Source organism: Idiotropiscis lumnitzeri, chromosome 9, assembly GCF_059441095.1.
Source record: "Idiotropiscis lumnitzeri isolate Australia: NSW breed Sydney's pygmy pipehorse chromosome 9, RoL_Ilum_1.0, whole genome shotgun sequence".
Lineage (NCBI taxonomy): Eukaryota > Metazoa > Chordata > Actinopteri > Syngnathiformes > Syngnathidae > Idiotropiscis > Idiotropiscis lumnitzeri.
Window position 1 is genome coordinate 11,513,961 of NC_142399.1, and position 25,682 is coordinate 11,539,642.

General features: G+C 42.3%; 1 protein-coding gene across 1 annotated transcript in view; it reads right to left on the reverse strand.

Annotated features, from left to right (window-relative positions):
- Positions 1-829: 829 nt before the first annotated feature.
- lrpprc (leucine-rich pentatricopeptide repeat containing) overlaps positions 830-25,682 on the reverse strand; it is a 53,063-nt gene continuing 28,210 nt past the window's right edge. The window contains exons 24-38 of the mRNA XM_088304913.1: positions 22,165-22,289; positions 20,786-20,892; positions 17,097-17,165; positions 16,929-17,019; positions 16,541-16,683; positions 14,664-14,787; positions 13,908-14,034; positions 11,507-11,595; positions 11,226-11,430; positions 9,320-9,447; positions 9,121-9,236; positions 6,413-6,487; positions 5,759-5,843; positions 3,793-3,935; positions 830-1,034 (exon numbers count right to left, since the gene is read on the reverse strand). Of these exons, the coding sequence (XP_088161039.1) occupies positions 966-1,034; positions 3,793-3,935; positions 5,759-5,843; positions 6,413-6,487; positions 9,121-9,236; positions 9,320-9,447; positions 11,226-11,430; positions 11,507-11,595; positions 13,908-14,034; positions 14,664-14,787; positions 16,541-16,683; positions 16,929-17,019; positions 17,097-17,165; positions 20,786-20,892; positions 22,165-22,289 (1,696 nt within the window). The 3' untranslated portion in view covers positions 830-965. The remainder of the gene's footprint in view (positions 1,035-3,792; positions 3,936-5,758; positions 5,844-6,412; positions 6,488-9,120; positions 9,237-9,319; positions 9,448-11,225; positions 11,431-11,506; positions 11,596-13,907; positions 14,035-14,663; positions 14,788-16,540; positions 16,684-16,928; positions 17,020-17,096; positions 17,166-20,785; positions 20,893-22,164; positions 22,290-25,682) is intronic.

Here is a 25,682-nt window from a genome sequence, read left to right on the forward strand (position 1 = left end):
ATTTTTTTAATTGACATGTAAAAGTACTGGATATAAATGTACGTTTAATTGTTAAAGCATTAAGTCAAATCACGACTTATGTGTTTCTGTGAGTTAACGTCACTTAAAAATGGAATTAATTTCGTAGTTGTAAGTAGAATTACACTGCCCCACAAATGTATACTATTTTTTCTTTCAATCAGAGATGCAAGTAAACTTTTCTAATTGTTTAGCACTGATTCCGAATCTGCACTCGTTTTTTTTCTCTAGCACATCAGGTTTTCATAATATACTAATTATAGTCATATATTTAGTACTATTTATGAACTTAGGGTTAGATTCTGCATTGTCCGAGCTAGAAATGACAACGCATGGTAAAATCCGTATTGCTCAAGCTTTTATAATTTGCTGTTGACCAGCAGAATGATTGCATTTGATCGTTTTTTTTATTTTTAAAAGAGACAGGTTTAGAAAATTTAAAATCTAATTGTGCGTCGGAAATTATATTGAGTAATTTTAAATGCAAAGTCATGATGCACAGTAACTATTACATTTTACAAACAGTTTGATTATGTTTAGTTTTGATTACAAAGATTTAAAACACCGGTTGATGAAGTGAGCTTTTAAGAGGAATACAATTCCCAGATGACTGTTCGACCTTCTTCTTCCGACAAACTTGTGTAAGTCAATACATTTAAAATCAACCCCAAATCCTCAAATATTAAAAAAAAAAAAAGTTCTCATATCGTTTTTATTTAATTTTGTTAATGTATTTGTTTTTTTCAATTTGAATTACTTATTTTTTGTTTACTGAATTAACCCCACTACCCAGCACTGATGACTCCACATGTGAATTCCTAACATCATTTATTTGCATAAATACCTCTGTACAGTCATCACAGTCATATTGATAGCAGAGGACAAGATAGTGGAACACAACTTACATCATGTATATAATAAAAAAATGGAGGGATGGGGTTACAGCTTTATTCGTTGACGCCTTGAGCTTTGACGGTCCTCTCTTTTAGTTTGTCAGCGTAGAACTTGAACGATTCCTGCAGAAGAAGAAAAACAGGTTGGCATGAAACCCAAAATGGCGCTTAGGTGCTGTGGCGTTGGGTGGGGGCGGTCGGGTTTTGTGAAAGTGTGGACCCTCCTGGGAGTGTTTAAATAGCTAGCATGCTCCAAACAGGTTGTCTCGGTTCAGCTTTAAATCCCCATTAATGCACAAAGAAGGGATTTGACACACACACGCGCGCACACACCCACGACACACTGAAGACCTGCTCGTAGTGAATTAATCTGCGTTTTTTTATCCACACTAGGTGTTGTTGTATATGTGTGTTTTGTTCTTGATTGGCTAGCTAAAGGCTTTGTGGAAAGTGCAGCAGCACCTAGACTTGAAGATAATTTGTTCCAAAGGGTGCATCAATATACCACACTGAAATTAATTGAAATACCCTTCAACATTTTTTCCATCGGGTGAATCTAACTATCGACCTCTATGGGCAAAGGCCAAACGCTCAATAACTACTTGTCCTTGGTTATGCCAATGTTTCTCCAATCTCTCCGTGAATAACGCAAGAATCTTAAAAAACTAAAATCTGACATATGTAGAGGGTGTGCATTTCTAAAGCTTCCATACAATTAAATGCCAATTATTGGGCCTTGGTGGTGGTCTGCGAGTGTCGTTCGACAGCATTCACGTCTGCCTGTTTCGTGAAGGCCGAGCATCACTTCACTTTCCTGACGAATGTTAAATAATGCAAGAGCCTCTTTTACCTTCATCCCGCAGGTGAGTCAGGCTGCTGGCGCACCTACCTCCAGGGGCCTCAGCAGCAACCCGCTAAGTGTGTATAAACAAAACGTGTGTGTGTGTTTCCCTAAAATAGGCCCACACGACTTACATAATGCGTCAAGTGCTAAAAGGCTCCAAAGTAGCAGAAATATCCAGACAGCACTCATTGATACCATCTCACAGGCACCATATTGCGTGGTTTGCAAAGTCAATGTGTTAAAAGGACAACACACCCTCACTATACTGCAAACACTTCATCTCATTTTATAAAGCACAAGTAGTTAAGATTCCCGTATCGTTTGGAAGTCAAATTACGGCATTCAATATTTAATCAATTTCAAAATGTTTCAACACTGTGAAACTGATAATAACACAAATATCGGGTGTACAGTGTTCCCTCGTCACGTCACACTTTGCGGCTTCAGCGCTTCGCGGGTTTTTCCAAAATGTTTGGTTCCCGACCAATGAGCACAAGCGGATACATCCCATGATCTAATTGGCTGCGATGACCCAGCATCTTCCATTTTCGTTCATCAAACGTTTAAGCATGGGTGTTTTGAAGTGTGTCACCCACCTTAAAGACGGCACTGCTGTTCAAATAACATATTTCAAATGGATTTTTGTTGTTATGCAACTTCAAGCACGCTATGCAGAATTCCTGTATATGTAGCACATTTGAATCATTTCAACCTTTTTGAATTCATATTAATTAATTACGTATTTAAATTAGGGCTGTCAAAATCAGCGTTTTAATGGGCGGTAATTAATTGAGCTAAAATATATATATATATATATATATATATATATATATACACACACACACATATATATATATATATATATATACACACACATATAAGATAAGATAAGATAAGATGTCCTTTATTAGTCCCACAATGGGGAAATTTGTATATATATATGTATGTATATATATATGTATATTTTTTTTTAATGGGTTCCTGTCAAGGGAGAATCACATCAAATGTGGGAGTGACCCACGGCATGACAAGTAGGAAATTTAGAGCTCACAAATAGCAGACGCTTTCAGACCAGAACACGTAAACGGCAGGCGAAGAGGTTCGATGTCAAACGTATCTTTCATCTCATCAATAATATTTGCACCACAGAGTTTTGAGATCTACACAATGATAGGTCTCAAAATTATATATTTTAATCAATTTAGCTCTGCTAAGCGACAATGATTTTATTGACATAATCTTTACGTACAAAGAACATGTACTTTTGTACAAAATGTTAAGCATTTTTGGGTTTAAAAAAATGCATTTTCAAATGCAGAATTTCACAAATCCCAAATTATACTTGACGGCAAGTAGTACAGTACCTTCTTGCCTTACTTGAACCATTTTGAAAAAGGACCGCCTCCCTCACAAAACGTTTTGTCGTTCCTGTCCTTGCATTATTACAATAATAGCTTGTATTGTTTTTAATGGTTTAAATAACATTTCTGTCATGTTTGTAAATCTCACTGAACATTATGGAGAAAATCGCAAATTAAATAAAAATCACAATATCTGTGAGAAAAATTGCCTGAAAATTTTCTCCTAAAATTTTTCAGCCCTAGCGGACGCATACATGTGGAATTGTAGAAATGAAAGAAAAGCAGGTTGGCCCTCTGGGTGGGGAATTCAAACAAAAAAACAATACAGATGGAACAATAAATAACACAGGAAGTGATTTGCACTCATGGCGAGAAGGAATTCTAAGTTCACCTCAGCTATTCAAGTTTAATTACCATCACAACCTAAAGCATGCGTTTGTTGTATAAACTTAAGTATAATTGCAATTAATTACGATTGATTAATGAATTAATTTTAAGCTGTGATTAACTCGATTCAAATGGTTAATTGTTTGACAGCCCAAATTTAAATGTATTATTAGAATTAATCATAAATAAATACTTAAAATATTTTTTTCCCCTCTAAAATTTTCATCAAATAAATGCAACTTTGTGCACCGATGGGTGTTGACGGCAGTTGTGCGGCGGTGAGACTCACGGGGGGCTCGGCGAAAGGGGCAGTTTCTCCTGCGTCGCGATACAAGACAGCCAGCCGCTTGAGTGACAGCTCGTCCGGAACCAGCCCCTCCTCCTGCACGCGCTCGTACAGCGCCCTGGCCGACGCCAAGTCTTTGTCCATGACTGCCGTAGGAATCCATGTGAAGCAAACAAACACATTTGAGATGAAAAAAGTGTGGCTCATATTTACTTAACACTCTTAAATGTGCATTCAAGGGTTTATACACTTTGTTGAAGTCAAATTCAACTTTCAAGATGGGTTGGCTGGGCTATGCATGTATTAAAAATGACTTCATCGCAATTACAGTATTATATCAAAATGAATTAAAAATCTACTTCTGAACGGGGAGACGAAACTTTGAAGGAAAACCCATTAGCAGACCTTGCTTGCTCCAAGATCAAGCACTTTAAAAGCACTTTAGCCACATTTGCGGCACTTTATAAACCTTGAACAAAGTATGCGAAAGAATCTGAAACACAGAGGAACCCGGTAAACCCCACGAGAGTCAACAAGCCCGTTTATGGATATTAAATATCACTTCAGTGTGCAAAAGGCTCCTTTTGTCACCATGAGCATCATCAAAATTCATGGTACATACAAATAGTGTGTTGCGTTTATGTCCCTCCACTTCTTTTTTTTTTTTTCGAAAGAAAATAACCAGGTTCTGTCTATTGGGAATTAAAGAGGCAACCCAAGCGCGGCAACGCATGTCTCCTACGAGCGCCTTGTTTGAGCAGCTGGCTAACGCTAATGAAATAGTCATGTCCGCTCGTCCTTGCTGTGATAACGGGGGGGGGGGGGGGTCGGCATTATCGTTCAAAGACGGACAGTCGGCATGTAAGACAAAAGAAGCGCTGAGTGGCAGCTCGTGTAGCGATTAGCACGCTAGGCTAGGCAAGACAGCTAACTCATTAGTGGACATGTGTTCTTCAAAAAGGCCAGCATGTCTTTTGTACTGCGCCTTCACACACGCATACATTAAAATGAACACCCACTATTTGCAATGGTTTCGGGAGCAAGATAACACACAAAGCAAAAATGTACAAATAATAGAAACCCGTGCTAAGCATGTCATTTCCACCCCCCCATACAAGAATAAAAAGTAATTACACATGCACGACACTAGGTGGCAGTAGCACTAATTTACCTGTTACAGTAAAAAAAAATGTTAATCAAGTTATTCTTTGTTGTAAGTGGATCTATATTAATTTATTACAATTTTTGTCTTCTTTAATGGACACAATGTTCTGCAAAAAAAAGAGGAAATAAGGAGACAACAAAGAAGCAGCAGCAACACGTGCAGAACGACAATAACTTTCACACAACAACACCAGAGGTTTAAAAATCCATGAATCCACCAGGATTGCACCTTTGTCTAAAATGCACCATGACATTCTTGTAAAGATCAGCCAATTTTAGGAAAAAAATTACAACTTTTTAGCCAGCATTCCGTCGTAGCCGTGGGGGGCTTACAACGGCATAATCGAGGCGCAAATCCCCTCAAAAGAAAAAGTACAAATAATAATAAGTCAACCTCTACTTCGCAGTTTTTCACAATTCGCGTTGGGGGGGGGGGTTCTGGTCCCCATAACGGCGAAAAAACGAGGGATTAGTATACTATTATTTTTAAATATTGAGAGTATATTGCAAACGAATATCTAGTTGGGCAATTCCTGTGTCGTCAACCCCACAGGGAGCCTCGTCTGCATGTCAGACCTCACCTGGAATCTTCCATCGCAGTGCTGTTCACTGTCTAGCCGGCAAAAATAAATTCGCATATAGGAGCATTATTTATTAAATCGTTTTAGTTCTATCTCAAAAAAATCTTGAAACAGGTGAGCGGAGATTTGCAATTGAGCGAGGGTTTACGGTATGTATCGTTAATTCAGCCATACTCGCTACGCTGGTACGCACACGGGCCCTGGCGTCATGGCGCAGCTCTTACCGTGACACTTCATCAAGTAAGGGTAGAGCACTTCTTTCTCAGCAAAGTCGGGGATCAGGCTCTGCAAGGTCTTGATTTTGCCCACCTATCAAATCACACACAAAGAACAATCGTCACGTGGGATGACCAACACATGCGAAATTAACATATTGCAGTCAAATGGCTGCATGCATTTTCTGTCACACACAATTCAAAACAACTTTAACCAACATTTCCTTCCATGAAATAAGTGTATGGACACGAAAATATTCAATATTATCTGACAACTCCAAAAAAATGTAAAAGGGTAAAATTATTGTCTTGACTAAAATATGATTAGCCAATTTTGGTATATGCAAACAAGACGAATACATTTTTTTTTCCATAGACGACTAAAAGACTAAAATACTCGATATATTGTCGACTAAATCCTGATGAAATAACGGGATGAGGTTGACTAAATGCGATGAAAACTAACAGGCGCGATTGAAACTGGAATAAAACTGAGACTAGATGTAAAAATTGCTGATAAAATTAACAACAGGTCCAGCCCAAAAGCACAAAAAAACAAAACAAAATACATTTTTCTTCAACCATATGAATTCAAAAGGGGGGTATAAGATGTTTAAAAAAAAATTAAAATAAATAAAAATAGAGGACAAAGCGGGACTGCACCTGTCCTGGCCGCTGAGACGCTCGCGCCAAATACGACACCAGTGCTTCCTTTTGCTCCGCCAAGGCATTGACCCTCTGCAATAAGAGAGGAAATAAGATTTCTGAGGCAACTCATGGGGCATTCATATGGGTAAGAACTTGATTATTGCATGAAAAAATAAATGTGTTGAGTTGCCAGCCGAGGATTCATCTTAAAGGGCTTGTTTGGACATACACGGACATGGATAAAGATTACACATGTGACGTGAACAGTGTTTCTTACTTGATCTAAAAGGAGAAGATCTGTCAACGTGTAAAACACATGCAAACGTTCATACACCAAATGGCTAGGAGTGAATTTCTTGTCTCTGCTGTGCTCAAAGTGTGTGTGTGTGTGGGGGTGTGTTCTCATGACTGAGCAGCGATGCCATTTCTAGTCAGTCGTAAACCAACACATTTGGCTCTTACGAAACCGAAAGCAAGTGGCCTGCAAGAATGTGCACATGCATGCAGCGTACACACGCGCACGCAAACACACACACACACACAGAATGATTCGAGTACAATCATGCAATTAGAGCGACACTATGCACATTGGCTGCATCCCTGGTGTTTTATTTATTTATTTTATTCCAAGACCCCCCCCCGCCGGTGACGCCGGAACCGACCCGGCGGCTCCTAAAAGCTCGGGATGTTCCCATGACACATCTCATCCTTCCTCTACTTACACGTGGTCCTGGTTGTACTTCTTAATGACTACACGCTCGCGTATGCCCACACCCCTCACCTCTCTGGATAGGCTCATCATGGTTATTGTGCGCCTGTCTACTTAAAAGCTTTTCAGAGTTTTGCCGCATAGCTGTGATGGGATGGCCCGGCTTGCTTTGCTGTGCGGTCCTCCAGTGGGGCCTAAGGAGGGTCTACAAGGGGGACGATAGATGTAAACCTTATACTCGGGTCATGTCAGAACTCACAAGCTCGACAAGTAGGGGAGCACTACAGAAATTTGTATAATAATATTAGCACGTGATCAGTGTGTTGTGTGTTGCTGATTATCACATATTGACCTGTTTATTTATTTTATATATATATATGCATTTCTGAAAACTGTCCAGGATTCATATAAAGCATCTGAGTAATGTAATCCATAGTTTGTGCTTAAATATTGATGAAGGGGGGGAGCAGTGAGTAGTAATGTATCTGTTCATTAAAGGCCATCATGTCAGACATGCCTGTTTAATGATTGAAAAGGATTATCACCCCAGATGTCTGCAAAAAAAAAGTAGGCGCAGACATAGAGATTTACCTTTTTTTTATTTATTTATTTTTTTATTTCATGATATAAGTAAATGATTTTAATCTTCATTCAAGTTGTATTTGCTGACCTTTAAGAAAAAAAAAACAGTCTACTGCTGTTGAAAGAGTGATGATGTGAAGAGGTAAGTAACACGCATTTTCATTAGTGTCCGATAAAGTCACACATGCAAGCAAACAACAAAGGGGTGATCCCGCAGAAAGTGAGCGAGAAGGAAACAACGGCAACTTTCTCCCATGTATGGGACCTTTCTCCGCCATTCTGTCACTGTCTCGTCCTGCCATCTACCATCTACATATTAATTTCCCAGCACTCACAGCGAAACCATCGAGCTGTAATGCATGAATTCCACGTAAATAAGTGAAGTACAAGTCTGAGTCGGTCAACCACAGACCAGCAGACTCTGAGGAATGTGGGACACAAATGCAAAAGGCTGGATAAATTAGTCAAAACCTGTGGTGGGTGAATACATCCGGCCCTCACAAGGGTTTGAATTCTTGACAGACGCATGTTGTGATGGACTTGTGACGGGGAAGAAGAAAAAAGAAAAAAAAAAACACCACCACTTTCCCCTCTTTTTCTCCTGTGAATGATTCTAATTGCCATTACGCAGAAAGCACTAAGGACTTAAGATGTGGAGTGTCTAAGAAGGGAGGCAAAAGGAGTCACCAGCGTGGCAGTAGGTTGGCAAAAAGGAGATTTGGTATTCCAAGATTAAGAAGAGTCCCAGGACAAAGCCCCGAGGGACTCCTTTTCAAATGAGCTTTGGACACAGTCAAGAAGTTAAAGAATAATGAGAGCCCGTGGACAAAGCGCTGAGGGACAGGTGTTGGAAAGACTTCAGTCGAATACCCTTGACTGAGTCTTGAGGGACTTCAGAATAAAAGAGTGAGGTTGCAGACAGTAAAGCGGTTGACCAAAGACGTGAGCCGCAGGACGGGCTCCTGGGGGACACTAGTTCAATAGAGTGCAGTGTCTGGACAAAGTCACGGGGTTGAAAAATGACAAGCGACAGGACTAAGCCGTGATGGACGCAAGTGAGGAAGGACAAGGTCTTGACAAAGTCGAGGGGTAAAAAAAGACCATGAGCCCAAGGACTGTGTCTTCACAGACGGTGTAAAAGGGTGAGATGGTAAAAAGGTCATAAAATAATGAGCCTCACATTGGGCTGTGAAAGAGCAGAGGGAAGATATTAAAACTAAGAAATGTGGGACTTGTTGCATTTTGGTTGGAGGATGGAGTCATTAGCATTGCAGTCATTATAGGACACAACGCAGTCAACAGACCTTAGAGAGAAAGAATGACAAAATCCTTTGTACTAAGCCCCGAGCTACTCAGTTGCACTTCATGTTTCATTCATGGTTGTCTGATGGCAGTTACATAACATATTGGTGTACGCATGGCAAACACTCACAGCGAGCATGAACTTGGCATCCTCTACTTTGTCCAAGTCCAAAAGGTTGAGGAAGAGATCTATAGCTGGTCTGTAACAGGCAAAGTGGTTGGCAAGCCGCTCAGCCATCGCACTCACTGCAAAACAGCAGGCGCCTTCGGTCAATGGCATTTCTGGTGACATCGGTCATTGCACATTACGTGGCTGTTGTCTGTCTTACGCTTGTCGATGGCTTTGTCGTTGTTTTCCTCCAAAATCTTCCGGAAGACAAAGGCCATACTGGGGAGTTTGCTGTCCGGACTGGTGTAAACTTCCTCAAGCATCTCAACTGCTGACTCCAAATCACCCCTGAGGACAAAAACAACAAAGAGTTCATGTCACAACGATATTCACAATTTTCTTCACTTTGTAAACTTCTGCCGTGTTGTTTGCTCAGTGAAATGTTGGTGCACAAAGCCATGAAAATTGAAAGCTCTACAGATAGCCGACTCAATATGGCAACCAGGCCTGGCGAATTCACTTAACTGCGCCTGCCCCTCCCACCGTCGCCAACGTGATGAATATTTAACTGCGGCGGCGTGCATGCCTATGCGGAAGTGTATGTGCGACTATCCAAAGGTGGGTGAACATATCTACCCTGATTGTTGCGACCGGGACCGTCTGAATAATTCAGCGGGGGGCCCCGCTAAATGCGGTTCGCTTTGCTTTCCAGCGCCGCTCGCTTCCCCACCCGGGCTCTTAACCAGTCAGCTTGACTCAGGCACAGCGGGGACGCACGTGTCAGAGCGGCTCAGGGTGCCGCTCCCGGAGGTCAAGGTTCAAGCTGACAGGGCCAAGCAACGATGGCCAACCGGGCGTGAGGCCGTCTCGCTATTTCTTCCACTTTCTGCGGCGCTGCCGAGTTGGCACGGAGGCGCCTGTCGCGCTAATGCGGCCAGTGCCGTGATGAAACTTTGATGCACAATGTGTTTTTTATATTTTGTCCACTGCTGTTTGAGAGGCGACGCGACGGTGGTAGAGGATGGGTGTTTTCATGACATTAAAAGGAAACCATGAATAATCTTATTATGCCCGTGTCTCCCGTTTGTTCTGGACATCCTGCTTGCTTGCTTGCTAAGCTTTTATGCTAAGAGTGTGTCAAAACAGTTCCTGTCACGCACATGCCTGCCGGTAATGTGTTAAAACTGTTGTTCTTTGTGTGAGGAGCTGTACTTGCACTTTACTAAATAATTTGCAGGATAATGTACATTTTTCAATTTTTTTTCAACATACGGGTTTGGCAGCCACCCTGCACATAACTACAGGCTAACAGATTAGCAATTAAAAAAAATAAATTAATTAATTAAAAATAAAGCCACAAGCAGAAATCACCTGGCCGACGCATCCCCCTTTTCATGGTGAATCCTAAAAATAATGAGACAGAACTGAGTCTCGAGACTCCAGCGTGGCCGCTATAAATCAAAATGTCCGACTTCCTGGTCCATTTCAAGGCGGGATCCTTCAGACTTTATGTGTGTCCTGTTATGATAGACATGTCCTCCCCATTGTAAACGGTCCAGTGACTAAGATGCTAAATCTAACTATTTCATTCATTTATTTATTTTTTATCCTTGAAGGCGGCACAACTGAGTGAGCTGTTGACCTAAGTGTATTTCACACCCTCGGGAAGACGTTCAGGCAGGCCGAGATCCCCCAAACGGCGGGTTCCTTGTTTGACTCAGAATAAGAAACAACGATTCCATGAAGATTTTTACACCACCTCATGCTCGGGCCCTAATTACATTAATCTAACCATGAAAAGTCAGAATTAAGGGGATATCTAGAATGTCATAAGATTTGCTTGTGGTTGAAATCCTAGATGAAATAGAAATGTACAGTAGCAGATGACCTTTTATATTTCTTTTTCTGATTGAACTAAAACACGATTTAGAGTATAGCTATTCTTCTTTGCCTGCAACCATGAATACGTGGAGGTTCACTGTATCACCAACCCCTTGCCAAAAAAAAAAAAAAAAAGTAAAAATTAAGGAAACAGATGTTTTTGACCCATGTCAACATATCGAGATTCTCAATTAGGAATCCAACGCACCAGTGATAGGATAAAAAAGAACGCAGGAAGGACTTACTGCTTGATGAGAGCCAGGGCCTTGTTGTTGGTGAACAACATGGTGGACAGATTGATACTCGTGCCGACACCCTCCACGAGAGACTGCACCTCCGTAATTCCCGCCACGTCGCCATGTCTGCCGAGGGCCTGCACCAGCCTGGTGATGGCGAGCTGCGTGGGCACGTGGTCCTGAAGCAGCATCGACTTGAACGTCTCCACAGCATCTGAGGAGACGGGGAAACAAAATCCAATGTTGTGTTGGGCTAGACCTCGTGCATGTGTGGTGTGCATCGTCGTTACCTTTAGTCTGGCCACGCTTGCTGTGTGTGACCACAAGCAAACTGTTGGCAATGTCGCTCAGCTGGAAGTTTGGCATGTGAGACTGCGCACTGAAATAGATGACAGGTTGCTATGTTTTACCATTTTGGTAACTCAAAACGTACAGTCAGAGATGATCTCATTGTATCCCACGAGGCACTGCCTCAACTCTGTAGGATACTGCAAGTGAAATGCACAAAATTAATCAAGTTGTATTGTATGTACAGTAGGAGTTCAGCCACAACTTAAAGGTCACCTGCACACGCTGATCAGTTTTGACTGATACGAAAAGGTAACAATGGTTTGAAATGTTATGTTTTATCATCAACGATTAATTCTCTAATTTTGGACCTATGAGTAACCAGTGTACGTATGAAAAGATGTGGATCCTCTCGAGTTTGCCCCAGCGAGAAACAATAACAAATCTTTAGCTTTTAGACTCTGCAGCTGTAGAGTGGAAAAAGGGATGGTGGTAAACACACTGCACAGGCCAAGCGAAAAGCAAAATCATCATCTACACGCAGAACCGGGAAGAACATAACATTCTAATAAATATTGACACTTGCACTCCAGATGGAGATTTATTGTTCTAAAGTGTACCGTAGTGAGCTAAACCGAGATGCCTGTTGGCTTTCAACATGACCAAGGGACAGGGATTTGTCAGCACTGAAAGCAGATCTATCGCCCCTTCCCCCCGCCTAAGCTGGGGCGTTGTCTTCGAACTTTGCAACATTAGGAGGCATCATATTTGTGGGGGGGAACTAATCCCGTGGACAAAGTAGAGAGAATGCAAGCATCGTGATAGATGCCATGTCTGAGCCTCTTATGCCCAACAGACAGCAATACAGACATCAATGGCTTGATTGATGCCAGCGTGAAAGCGATGTTTTGCTCGGCGTGAGCCACAGGGCACATGCACAATGTGTGGTCGGGGTGTCATTTTGCAGATGAATGCTCTACCAAATCTGCTCCTCAACCCACACACAGACGGGGTATGCCGTCCTCATTTCGTTGCCACTAAAACCTCAATCAGAAGCTTTTTCGTTTGACTTATTATGAGAGCCCTGCAAGCAGATTAATCTGTGCGCCCAATTGAGCATCAGGCGAGGCAGTCCTTATCGCCACGGTGACGCCGGGGGCCAAGCAGCATCCGGGAGCCACTTGCGACAGGGTCACAGCGGGAACAGGGTCGCTGTGGTGGGGTCTGAATTACTCTTATCAGGTGAGAGAGAACCTCAAGAGGCTCTCTCACTCACACTCTGTCTCGCTCACGCACACACTTTCGCTGCACCTTTTGCTTCTAGGCCTATTTGCACTTCAGCCAATGAATCCATCACCTTGCTCATCACCACACCCTCAATCCCTTAATCTGGCTATAGGCGCCCCCCTTCGCTACTCAATTCTGTCCAGATTACCTCCAAACAAACGCACAAAGAATAATGCCTATAGCGTCTTCATTAACCTTCTTTGTGATTAAATCTCGACGTCCTCGCCTTTTATTTTTTTGTCCTCCCCCCACTTTGCTCTTTTGATCGCCTTATTTCTCGCCATTATCGTCTTCCCCAGCCCAACTCTCCTCTCAGCTCATTCCACTCCCTCAGCGCGAGCGCAGATAAAATAAAAAAATAAAAACACCACCAAGCTTTCACGCGGCACAGTGGAGACCGTAAAGTAGTTCAAACAAGAGCAGAGATGGGTTATCACGTGTAATGCGCAGCTCTTCAAGTACTATTTCTCATAACATGAGAGGGAGAATCATGTAGGCTGATAAAAACACAGAGTTGATTTTTTTTTTTTGTTCCTGTACAAATTAGTTATAACATTGCCGGGTAAGTGGTTGCTTTTGTTCCTCTGAAGGACAAAGAGAGAGAGAGAAAAAAAAGAAAAAGATGGGATTGGCAGCACTCCTACATACACACACTCATGCCAAATGACCACGTGATATTTATGATATAAACTATTTACTGTACAATATTACCTACTTAACTAAAAGACCATTGATGGTATTTCCACCCATAAAACACATCCAGGTGGTATAGGAGTGTGAAACCACACAGTTGTCATCAGGCTTCGTTTACCTCCGATGACTAGCGGAGGTAACATATCGGCTACAGCGCAATAACTCATTCTGTTACACGTGTGCACAGGAATCTGGTATAAACTATAATAGCACTGGATGGAATTTTTTGGCCTTGCCTGGATTTTGTCATGATGGCTCATGTACTATTCATAGAGAAAAAGTCTCTTAGATGTACACCAAAATTGAATGGATTCTTCCTTGTCTCATGTCACCCTTCATCAAACAAACAAAACCTCCTTTGGGGACATCAATGAAAGGAAAGCGATCAATAATTTTGGCAGCCTTGACGGGGAGGCGACTTACACGTCCTTGACCGCCATGGCGCCCTCCAAAGCTCCTCCGGCCAGCAGGGCGCGTATCACGTGGTCGTACGCGGCAGGGCCCAAAGCCACACCCTGTTTGTTCGCTTCCGTCAGCATCCTGTAGGCCTCTGACAGTGAAAACAAGAGCAGACGAATGTTGGGCTGGATAGGTGACATTCAAGCTAAGTACCCATCGCTAACTATTTCAGTTTTCAGAGGAACATACAAACGTTAATGAAAAGATAGATGCCTCTCAATAAATTAGGATATCATGGAAGATTTCATTTATTTCAATGATTCAACTCAAAAAGTGAAAGTCATTTAATACTGGTCGATTCATGACAGAATGAATATGACAAACAACTAAAGTTGTTTTGAATAAGGAAATTAGGTAGGAATTGACCCTCTGAAAAGTATTTTTACGTATTTTTAATCGAATCTTTATACAAGTTTCACTTTTTAAATTGAACTACTGAGACGAACGTTTCTATCCTATTTGTATTTTTGCATATTAAGCTATCCCACTGAATGGTGAACAATTGTCACAGATCTACTGAACTAGCTACCTGACCAACAATGTTGCCTGGACCTACAAATACTATACAAGCCTTAATCATTTTTTATCCAGCATTCTACCAGTAACATTCATCAAATCGCAATAAATTGGCCAGGTAGCCTTCTATTTTCACTCTCTATGTAAAGGGGGCTCAAAGTAACTTCCACACTTCATGGGGGGCCTCAACCTCCAGCATCTTACCGTTGGCTTTTCCCTTCTTGCAGAGGACCAGGATACGGATTTGATACTGGGGGCCACTTTCCAAACCTCTGGGGGGTGTTTCTGGTTTGACCTGCTGTATGTTGTCAGCTTGTTCGTACCAAGTCTGCAAAAGACACACGGACACGTGCACGAGCTCAAACTCAGGCTGATGTTTCCATCAAAACACAGCAAACGCTTTCCTGGCTCTAACAAGTTGCTGCACTTATTCCATGTGCGTGTGGGTGTGTGTTGTGTGTGATGCGGGGCGGCTAGGGCCAGGGTCCCCTGAAGCTCGCTCACCCGTGTAGCAGCAAGGGGAGGGGGTTAAGCTGTATTGGCTGGGGGCAAATTAGGGCTGGAACCCGGCGGGGGAGAGGCAAAGAGATGCGTACATGTTAAGAGTGCGGGGAGCGGGGACGTCAACAAGAGCGCCCCTGGGGTCACCTAGTTCATCGCCTGGGGCAACAGCGATCACTTCTTGTCTCGTCAAAGCTTGGGGCGCAAGGACAAGAGGGAGAAATATTCAGCAAATCAAAAAGCCTCCCCTTGCTTGGTTTGTTGTCCTAAATCTTAGTCTTAATTTGTTTTTTTTAAGACAGCTTTCATGCACATACAAGAGCAAGCAAGCGAGCCATATGGTGGCATTTAGCTGCTGGCTTAATTAGTCGGGCATTAGAGATTTGCGCACACACATGCAGCTGCAATTCCTTTCGCCAGCCAGCCGCTCTGAGTGACCACATTGCAATCCTGTTTGCTCTGCTTCATGTAATGAACAGAGGCTTAAAAAAAAAAAAAAAAAGAAAAGTGGAGCGTGTCGTGGCGTTGATAAGAGGGTTAGTCCTGCTCCCCCTACATGTTAAGGGGTTCTCTGGATAAATACAAGAGGGGGTGAGGTCAACATGCTCTTTAAGTGATCCAGTTAGCTGGTTGCTAATTGTTCAACTTCACGTTTGGATATTGAAATGACGTGCATTGGTATGAGGTAAGAGAGTTGAGACGATTTGTTTGATAACTACTTGCAGTACGACTGTGAATGGAATAAAATCTCTGGGTATTGTTCAATGTTACAGTCCACTTAAAAAGGGGGGCAAGTCAGGGCAGATCCAAACTTGGTTTTTCAATATTGTAATCGGACATGGTTTGCAGAACTATTATCAATTATCCACTGGAAAACTCATCGATTCAGTGATTTTGTGGTCGTCTAGCATCTTGGTGCCTGAACGTATATTGAGCTGAATTGAGGCGCATCATTGAGACAACAGCAGTGCTTTGCTGATATCTTGATGTATATATACACAATTATAAACTTTACTTTCTCACATACTTGCAGGTGCTCAATATTTGTGACGGGGCACATTGTAGTTGTCACCATTGTTGTTTACCATTCCTAAACTAGTCATGTATGGTTTGGCTTTGTCAGGGGTCTGCGCACCTCGGGGCGCCATTGCAGTTGTCACCACATCACAAAAATGAATTGAAATGACTCAGAAAAGGTAGAGAGTTGGGTACTTTCGATGTAAATGATAAAAATTAATGGCAAAATCAGTGATTATGTGTTGATTTAGGCCTATAAATCGCTAATCACAAAAAAAAAATGCTCAGAACAACAACAAAAAAAAAAATGTAGCAGAAGTGGCGTATGACAAAACGGTTTTGGTTGAACTTAACTAGTTGTCTTTTTCCCCCGGTTAATGTGTTGGTTATGTGTCAACTTGTACTTCGGGCGTGTTTAAATTCCTCCATTTCGCCTGGGAATCTCAATATTTCTCTACTCACCATCAATTCCTTTCCCCACCAGGAGCTTTCGGGCTATTATTCGTAAGAATAATCTCCTTAAAAGAGTTAGGGGTATGCGCAAGCTATATCATAGATTTTACCTCAGGCACCTCGAAGGGCACTTCCTGGCCGTTACTCTTCAGGACATCGGCCAGCATGCGTAACGTTCTCTCTCTGGGAATGACGTTCTCCTCCTGGATTTTGGTCCAAACAGCCTCTGCCTTCTGCCAGTCGTTAGTCTCCTCTAAAATGAAAGAATGAGAGAATTACAATTTCGGTTTTGGAGTTGAGGCACACGCTGACAAGAGGGCAATCAAGGCACTAATCTGATCAACTGACTCATCTGTGTCTATGCAGTCGTGTAGGCAATAAAAGAACTTGTAATAGGTTGACAATCAGCTTTAATAGTCCAATCAGCACTGCTGCAATCACACCATGGTTCCTCTTAGGTCCCCATACATGACGACGGCGTATACAAGAGGGACTTACTGCAGAGACGGAGGAGGTAACTGTACATCTCATCACGGTCGCACTCAAATAACTTGGAGGTCATATCCACCATCTGCTCCAGGACCTCCATCTAATGGCAGCAAAATGGTGAGTTGGATCAGAATTCTGCATTGAATCTGTGATTCAATGTGTTGATGATTGTGTTACCTGTTGGTTGGCAATGCATTTCTCAGCATACCACTGCAGACGTCCTGGCCTTGCCCTCAGTCCAGGGGTCTATGAGGGGGAAGGGTGGAAAAAAAAAACACGCACATACACGTGTGTGACCATGGATGTCATCGGCGATGGTGTTTTAAAAATTCAGACTGAAATTACAGCACCACGGCTAGCTATTTACCCCCCCCCACACACACACAAAAAAAAAATAAAATAAAATAAAACAAAATCTTAGACACTGCTCAGAAGCAAGAAAGGAGAAATAGTTTGTGCTGCACTTTTCTGGAGACCGCAAAGAAATGATACATTTTTAACAACTGCCGCACCTCAAGAAAAAACAAGTTAGTGCAGGGTGTCTCATACCTAATTTTACAATAATTACCTTGCTGTATTATTTCATGTAATACAATCTCCTTCAAAATGAATGTGAAAATACTGTTATAAAATAATCTAATTTAAAGCTGCTTCATTGAGCCAAGTTTAAAAAGGCACAAGGTAAAAAATAAAATGGTATATAAATATATATATATATAGTCTATTGTTTAATGATTCTCATTTTTGCATTAGACAATTGTGTGTAACTGGGTGACAAATGTACTGCAATTCATATTTTTTTAAGTACAGTAAGAAAGAAAAAGGCGAAACACTTGTCTCGAATAAGCCTTCATATTTCACCTTTTAAATGACTAATCCTAGCCTGAGTGAGAAACAAAGCTCATAATATTTCCCGAGCACTTTCCTTTAGAGTCTACTTTTAAATTTCACAAAGCTCGAGCTAATAACGATTTGAACAGGTCAAGTAATCTTTGTTTTCCTTTCTCAAAGCAAGTCGCAAGAGACCGGTTTAAAATGTTTAAAAGGTGCAATAAAATTTGAAACACAGTCCTGTGTTTTGGGCAGAGCAACGACACATACAGGCCACAATGATATTGAAATGGCAAATGGTCCAACGAAGTGTGGAATACGGGTTGACATAGATTGATCTCGGGCTCGTGTAGCACAGATTTAGTCTGATACGTGGATTGACAAGGTGATTATTTTGAAAGAACAGCAATCAGCATTACATCTGTCTCTTGGTGCTCGAGTAAAACGAGGGTTGGGCCCTCTCTGTCTCTCTCTCAGAGGTAATCTGAGAGCAGGGAGTGGTTATTAAAAAAAAAAAAAAAAAAAAAAAAGAGAATGAGCCAGAAAGTTAATCTGAATGAGAGAGGAAGGAAGGGGATCAACGGCACTCAATCCCCGCTGGCCCTTTTTGATGGGAGCACCGTCAAGAAAAGATTGTCAGGCTTCATCCCTCACTGCTGCTTCCTCTCTCAATCTCTCTCAATCCCAGACTCTTCCAGCAAATCTCCCCTGCTCCTTCTCCTCTTCGCCATCCATCCCTCCATCCCAGGCAGAGGCATTATGCGCTTACCCGAGCAGCCAAAGGGACAAATTAAAATGTGTCGCACTCACTCTCTCCCTCAAACCGTCTAATCTTCTTAGAGACCAAAGCCCAGTGCAAGTGTTTCCATCTTTTCAACTCCTTTTGATTTTGTTTGTCAGTCTCCATGTGCAAACCCACACACACACACACACATCGTTTGGAATCCCTCAGGCCCCAAAGCCCTAATCTTTAATTAATTTTGCAAAGGCAACATTTTTTTCGCTTTTGTACCCTATTCTTGTTTTAGTCCACATAATGGATGAAAAGCATACGGTACGCAGGGAGTTCAAGTTGTGAAAAATGTGTGTACGTCTAAAAGAAAGAACTCCATTTTAATAGCAACTCTCCATCTCACCCCTGTGGTAATGTTTTAATTCCTTTAATCAACCTGACCACTTAAAACACACGCACAAACAAACAAGCATGGCCGAACCCCTCTCCCAAACGTAAAAACACATGACGACTCGTGGCTCTTGAGCAATGCTACCTAACCTTGACCACACGCAGGCCACAATTATAGGGCCTATGACAATCCCCTACCTAGCCATGACCATTTAGCACAAAATTGGCCACCTTTCTCTATCATTACATTTAATTAGCTGTGATTAATCAGCTGCCAATTATACCAAACACAGCCTAAAGAGAGCCACCACTCAGTGGGACCACCACTTGACACCCTCTCCATAGATGTCGGCGCTTATGTGTGCTTCTATGCACGTTAAGTACTTTTTCTGCTTTAATGAGTGTAACACAACTATCCATTATCGCCCTAAGTATTAAAGATATGATAGATGACGGCCGAGAGGTGCGTTGGCTTGACCAGAGATTTTGAAACCTTTTTGAGATTCATTTGATTGTTGTTGTTTCATTTGCGAATGAAGCAAAACATTTGAAAATGGAAAAAAAAAAAAAAAGCCAATTAATGACACTTTTTCTTCGCAGATATGCAAAGGTTCTTGTGTATTAAGTGACCGGTACAGTGTGTGGCTTTTTAAGGAGACGTTTTGGGGGGGAGCAAAAAAAAAAAAAAAGTCTAAAGAGACTGTGGAGTATAAGAACAGCGTCCATTTATTTTTCTTGTAACATAACCAATTTTCTAAAGCTCACATCCACATATTGGAACTACTTCATGCCATTCAATGTGAACTGGGAAGTATACTAAACACAAAGGTCCCAATACAGCACAGAGAATAAACCAACTCTAACCAATGAGGGTTTAGTTTGTCTAAGACATTACTTGACATTGTGACATAACAACCATTGACTTAACGCCAACGAGAACATCCAGCACAACTCAAACAACTCATGTCTTCATCTACATTGACTCTTCAAGTAGGCGGCGCCTAGGCGCTGTATTATTTACGCTGCTGCATGTTTCAATACCCTCTGAGGGAGTGTGATGAACCTTCAGCCTGACAATTGTGTGTGCCTCTGACAGTTCAAACACATGTCCGTCACCAAAAGCCTTGACAGTTGGTGTGTTCATCTGCAATCTGTAATAAAGCTTTGCCACTCCTACACACACACACTGTTGGCATTTCGCTGACGCTGTTGTAAGTAGGATGAGGTACGTACAGACACAATAACATGTCGATAGCGCTTCAAAGGGTCGGGAAATCCTCAAGAGGCCCAAATCCCTCTTTTAGTGCACACGAGAGGGCTGAACAGGGACATTCGTCAATCTGTCGAGACAACATAATGGCCTTGTTCTCTCTGATGTCTCATGTCCTGATCTGTTTATTCGCAAATCTCCCTGTGCCGATACCCAGCTTGTGAGTACACAGTTCATCCGCGTGTCACTCGCTTCTTATCGGCCCGCATGTCTCTCTTTTACACTAATCTATGTGCTATATGACAGGCGATGTTGCATATAGGTGCGCGTGTAATATGTATATTTAGGTTATAATAGGGCCTACAATAAAAAAAAATGCTCAAAATAGAAATGGCTAGCATGCAAAACCAGTTTGGACAAAAAATATGGGAAGCAGATTAATTCATCAATTTAGTGTTGGACTTGGAGTTGTACACAATGCATATATAAAAGGTCTCCACACCCCTGTTCAAATGCTAGCTCTTTGTAAAATAAATGAAACCTTAATAAATCCTTTCAAAATAATTTTCACCATTAATATGACCTCTGATCTGTACATCTATCTATCTATCCATCCATACATTCATTGTGCAATTGAGGATTAAAAATCAATTGCAAAATAGTCTTTTGACTTTTATTCAGATACGAGATTTGATACCTCACCTCAATGATCTTGCGGGCCTCACGGTAGCGGCCCGTCTGCAAGAAGGCAAAGAACAGGTCGTAAAGCATGGTCATCTCTCCGCGCTCTTGGCTCACCACGTCCATGGCTGAGGAAGGAAGACAAGAGAGTTAAGGGTTTAAAAAAAAATGTAATAAAATCCTTTCATTTTGTTGCTATCATTTGGCACGCAGACAGAAGCCACTGCCACCAAGTGCGCTCTCCAACAAACGGCCTAAGATCAGAATGAAAGCCTAAATAAAGCCCTCCTGGAAAACAGACTATTTGGTGGAGGAGGTTATAGCGGACACAAGAGCAGCTAAGAGGGCTTTTGGGTGAAAATATAATATTCAAGTACTGTTATAGGCATGTCCAATGCAAATTTTGGTACGCAAGCACTCAACTTTGGCAATGAGGACCAACATCCTATAAATGATAACAAGGACGAAGAGTACGGCCGTGGCTTGACTACAAGATCAAAAGAGGATCAAAACATCCTAGATTAGCGAGCATTGTTTCCTCTGGCACTTCTGCATTTCTCAAAACTCACTCAGGCTGGGTGTCGTGTTGATTTTATTGATTAAAGGGACACTTGATCCACCTGAATATTGGCACATATATACAATAGATATGCATGTAAAAATGACATCAGTACTAAAAATCCAATCCACTAAAGATCTCAGTGTGATTTAAGGGCTTTTTTGCGGATGAGATTTATGACAAATTGGCACACCCCCTTTTGGAGCTCGCCTTGTTATTTTTTTTCCCCCATCTCAGATGTCAGACATCACAGCAAGTGAGGTAATATTGCTTGTTTCGTCAGTTGTGTTGTCTAAATCGATAACCAATCGCCACCAAAATTCAAATGCATATTAATGTTCTTGTCCACTGCGAGCTGCGAAAATATAAAAGCGTAATATTTTGGATCAAACGTTCGTTCTCTTTTAAGTCAAGAACGGAAAGGCCAATTGGTTTGTGATGTGTTCAGAGGTTGAAGTGGGCCGAAGTAGAGATGGCCACAAATATTTTGGGGCCAGTCGGCCTCGTTAGATTGACGTAATTACGATGACTTTGAATGGACAAATTGTGATCAGTCTCTGACGTGCCTCCCACCAAAACACGCAGGGAGGGGAGGGGAGCGTGGCCATAGCCCTTATTTCTAGCGAGTGGTTTTTAAATCGTGATTTATTCACTGATTTCTCCAATTATAAAATTGAAAATGCAAGCAAATATAATTTCTGTGATTAAAAAAAAGACAAATTGAACTGGTTGTTGCAAAATGGATGGATGATCCCTTTCACGTGAAATGATGTGGAAAGGCGATCCTGCATTTAAATGTCCTCAACTACGGTAAAAGGCTACAAAAATGTTGCTTTGAGACCTTTCTGCAGGAGCTCAGTGTCTCCCTTCTCCACCAGTCTGACGATGATGTCGTGGATGCGTGGCAGGTGGCCGTAGCGCTTCTGACATCCTAGCGCTGCGTCAAGAGCTCCGGGTAGGTCATTACTGTCGGCAAGCCATCCAAAAAACACACACACACACACAAACACAAAGGAAAAGGGAGAGAGTGAGCGAGTTAGATGTGCAATCATTTGGGAATGTGTGGGGAGAAAATGCAGAGCGTTAACCCCGTGCCCTCGCATTCAAGTACTATGACCCGCCGCAACAATAGCGACCGTTTAATTCGTGACAGCACGGCTACAGGTGATGAGGCCTTTTGGCCCCAATACATCATTCTCACACAATTGTGCTACCCTCCTAACCCCCCGCCCCCCACACGCCGGTGAGCAGGAGGCTAATGTCTCTCTAGACAGGCTTTCATTGGCGCGTGATGCTTGGCAGGAGACAGCTTCCTTGCTCATCTCCAACTTCAAGCTTCTTTTGTCCTTGCCCGCGCCTTTTTCTCACCTCTTATTTGGCTTTCCTCCTGATCAACTCTGCTTTCACTATTTCAGGATGAACCTAAATGCTTTACAGGTAAACTTAAAAGGGGAGTTCAAACCTCAAGCAAAATTTTAAGGTAGCCTCAATTGTCTAATTTTATTGCTTTATTGTATATAATTTTACAGTGCTCTTCAAACAACATGTTGCCAACAGTAAAGCACGGCGGTGGCAGAATGATGGTTTGGGGCTGCTTTGCTTCCTCAGGACCGGGACAACTTGCTGTGATTGTCGGAAAAATTAAATCCGCTGTTGACCAGAAGATTCTGAAGGAGAACATCCGGCCATCAGTTTGTGCCCTCAAACTTAAGCGCTCTTGGATCACGCAGCACGACAACAATCCGAAGCAGCCAACAAGTCCACCAGAGAAAGTCTCAAAAAGAACAAAATTAACGTTTTAAAGTCCGCATTTGAATCCAATTGAGATGCTGTGGTGTGATATTCAACGAGCAGTTCATGCTTACTCAAGGTCTGGCATGCAGACCCACGGTCAGCAGATTTTCCGGAGGGGACAAGTGCCCCTGATGGATGGATTGAGAAAGAAACGAAATGACTACAAAGCTGAAGACAAGTTGAGGGAGGGAACGGGGTGCACGAGACCACTTCACTTCAATTGGCGGTGTTGTGACAGTGCTGCTGTCAATCTGCTGATTGGGTAATTACCATGTCAATCACATAGAGGTCAAAGCAGAAAGAGATTGGAAGCCGAGTGAGGAGAGAAGTTAAACGTTACAAGTGATGACTGTTGATTTGTGTGTGCGTGTGTTTTCATAAATAAAACCAGTAAAGACCAGAAAGCAAACAGGTATGACCTTGAATACACCTACTGTGCCACTGGAGAGGAACTGGCAAGCGTTAGCTAATAAATTTCTGACGAGGGAGATGAAGAAGGGCAAGCATATTAGCAATGCCACTCAAGAGTGATCGAACAATACAGTGTAGAAATTTTGGGTATACAACACTCCTTTTCTTTCTCCTCGAGAGCTCGACCTACTATTAGACTTCACATTTATGAGACATTTAAAAAAAGAGCCATCACTTACCCTGGCATTGCAATTACCTCCCACCCCCTTGCAAAAAAGAGCTAAGCATGTCAAAAGATGGATAACACACCCCCGTTACAATTTAAATGTCACTTTGCATTGCCATTTACCACAGCACAGCCCGGTTAATGTCCCCAGCTTTGCATGTCAGCCACTTTGCAGCCAATTAAGCCTTGAAAAAAAAAAGTATATAACCGGGGCTTTGCTGGTGGGAACCTGAAAGATTAGACAAGGAAGCTAATTGTGCCTCATGCTTCCTCTGCTGCCCTCTTTTGTGTGACGAAGACGGGCAGGCCTGTTATCAAGCCACTGTCCTTGTGCGGGGGAAGACGAGGGGGTGAGCTGCTGATCTTGACACCACGAGCCTGCTGTTACGTGTGCGCAAGAAGGGCATTTAGTTGTGCTAATGAGAAACCTGACGCAGTGGCCATCAACCAGAATTTTTGTCAGAATGCTTGGGGGGGAGGAAACCCGACAATTGGGCCCTCACCAAATTGGGTTCTTCCCTAGCCAATGATACATAATGTCATAGCAAATTTACAAAATAGTATGTACAGTGGATATGAAAAATGTAGACAATGAGACCAAGATAGCTAATTTCAAAACAGCTTCCACCAATAATTCCACCTATGACATGTACAATGAAATTCATAAGATTTGGGATACTGTGGTTGCACAAGTGTGCACACCCTCTTATAACTCGGGATGTGGCAGTGTTCAATATTACCAAATCACATTCAAACTCATGTTCAGTGGGGGGTAGCCCACCTGACACCATTTTTAAGTGCCACTGATTAAGCTCAAATGAAGTCCAGCTGTTTGAGGAGACATTTCCTGACAATGATAGCGGCAGCGTTTTATTATGTTTCAGATGTGATGATTGCCCCCTGCTCCTAGTCCATAATATGATTATTTCTTCTGCAGTGGTCTTTTATGGCTAATTTCTTGTTATAGCAGAAGAACTAATCATATTCATATTATGGACTGGGAGAAGGGGACAATCACCATATCAGAAACTCGCATCAAGAAATCCTAACGATGGATAAAAGAGGCCATCGAAATAAGAAGACGTGGAGACAGGACAGTCAATGGGGACGAGGGGACGTTCATGCTCGCGCACACCTGGCACACCATCCTTCAACGGCTGCGGCGGGATGGAGCGCAGTTTTGATCAGGTCGGGGGAGCCTTATTTTGAAGGTTCCTTGGCCCAATCAGCTGTTTTTAAGACGTCACGCTTAAGTGTGGAAGCTCTGTTGAAGGCTGAGGTGACCGCTGAAACTGTCAGCAGAGTAAGAGTTTTTACTCGGCACTGGAAAAAAGTGGGGTTTTTTTGTCTGAAAAAAAAACAAATTTGAAACCTAATGATAGAGACAAATATTCCTGTAATTATGACTTCAACACTGCTTACGACAAATAAGAAAGTGCCACTGCCATCAGCTGACGATCCCTTATAATTAAAGTTCAAACATCACTTAAAGCTATTGTTGGTACACTTTTTTATGACGGCGTTTGGAATCTGGAACAATTTATTCCGAATAATGAATTTGCTTTCAATGACAACCAAAATGTAGTCAAGGTATCACTTAAAGAGAGATGCTTTTCTGCTTCTGAACATAATTTGTCACATCAAACAGATGGGTTGTATATCTGCTTTTAAAAAAAAAAGGCGTAGTCTGACGCATTGCATAAGCAAGCTAGCGTTTCTCTAAGTAGCTCTGCACTGTATTTACCGAGACCAAGTCCAACTCAGATTTTCGGAATTATTATTCATGTCCTTGTCCTGCCACCCCGCCATTCCCCCCCGCTCATTGGCATTCTGTCACTAATCACTTTCAGAACAAGTGGCAGCCTGCGCTTGCTGCCAAACAGAGTGGTAGCAGGTTAGCTCAGACAATACGGCGTGGACGGGCAGGA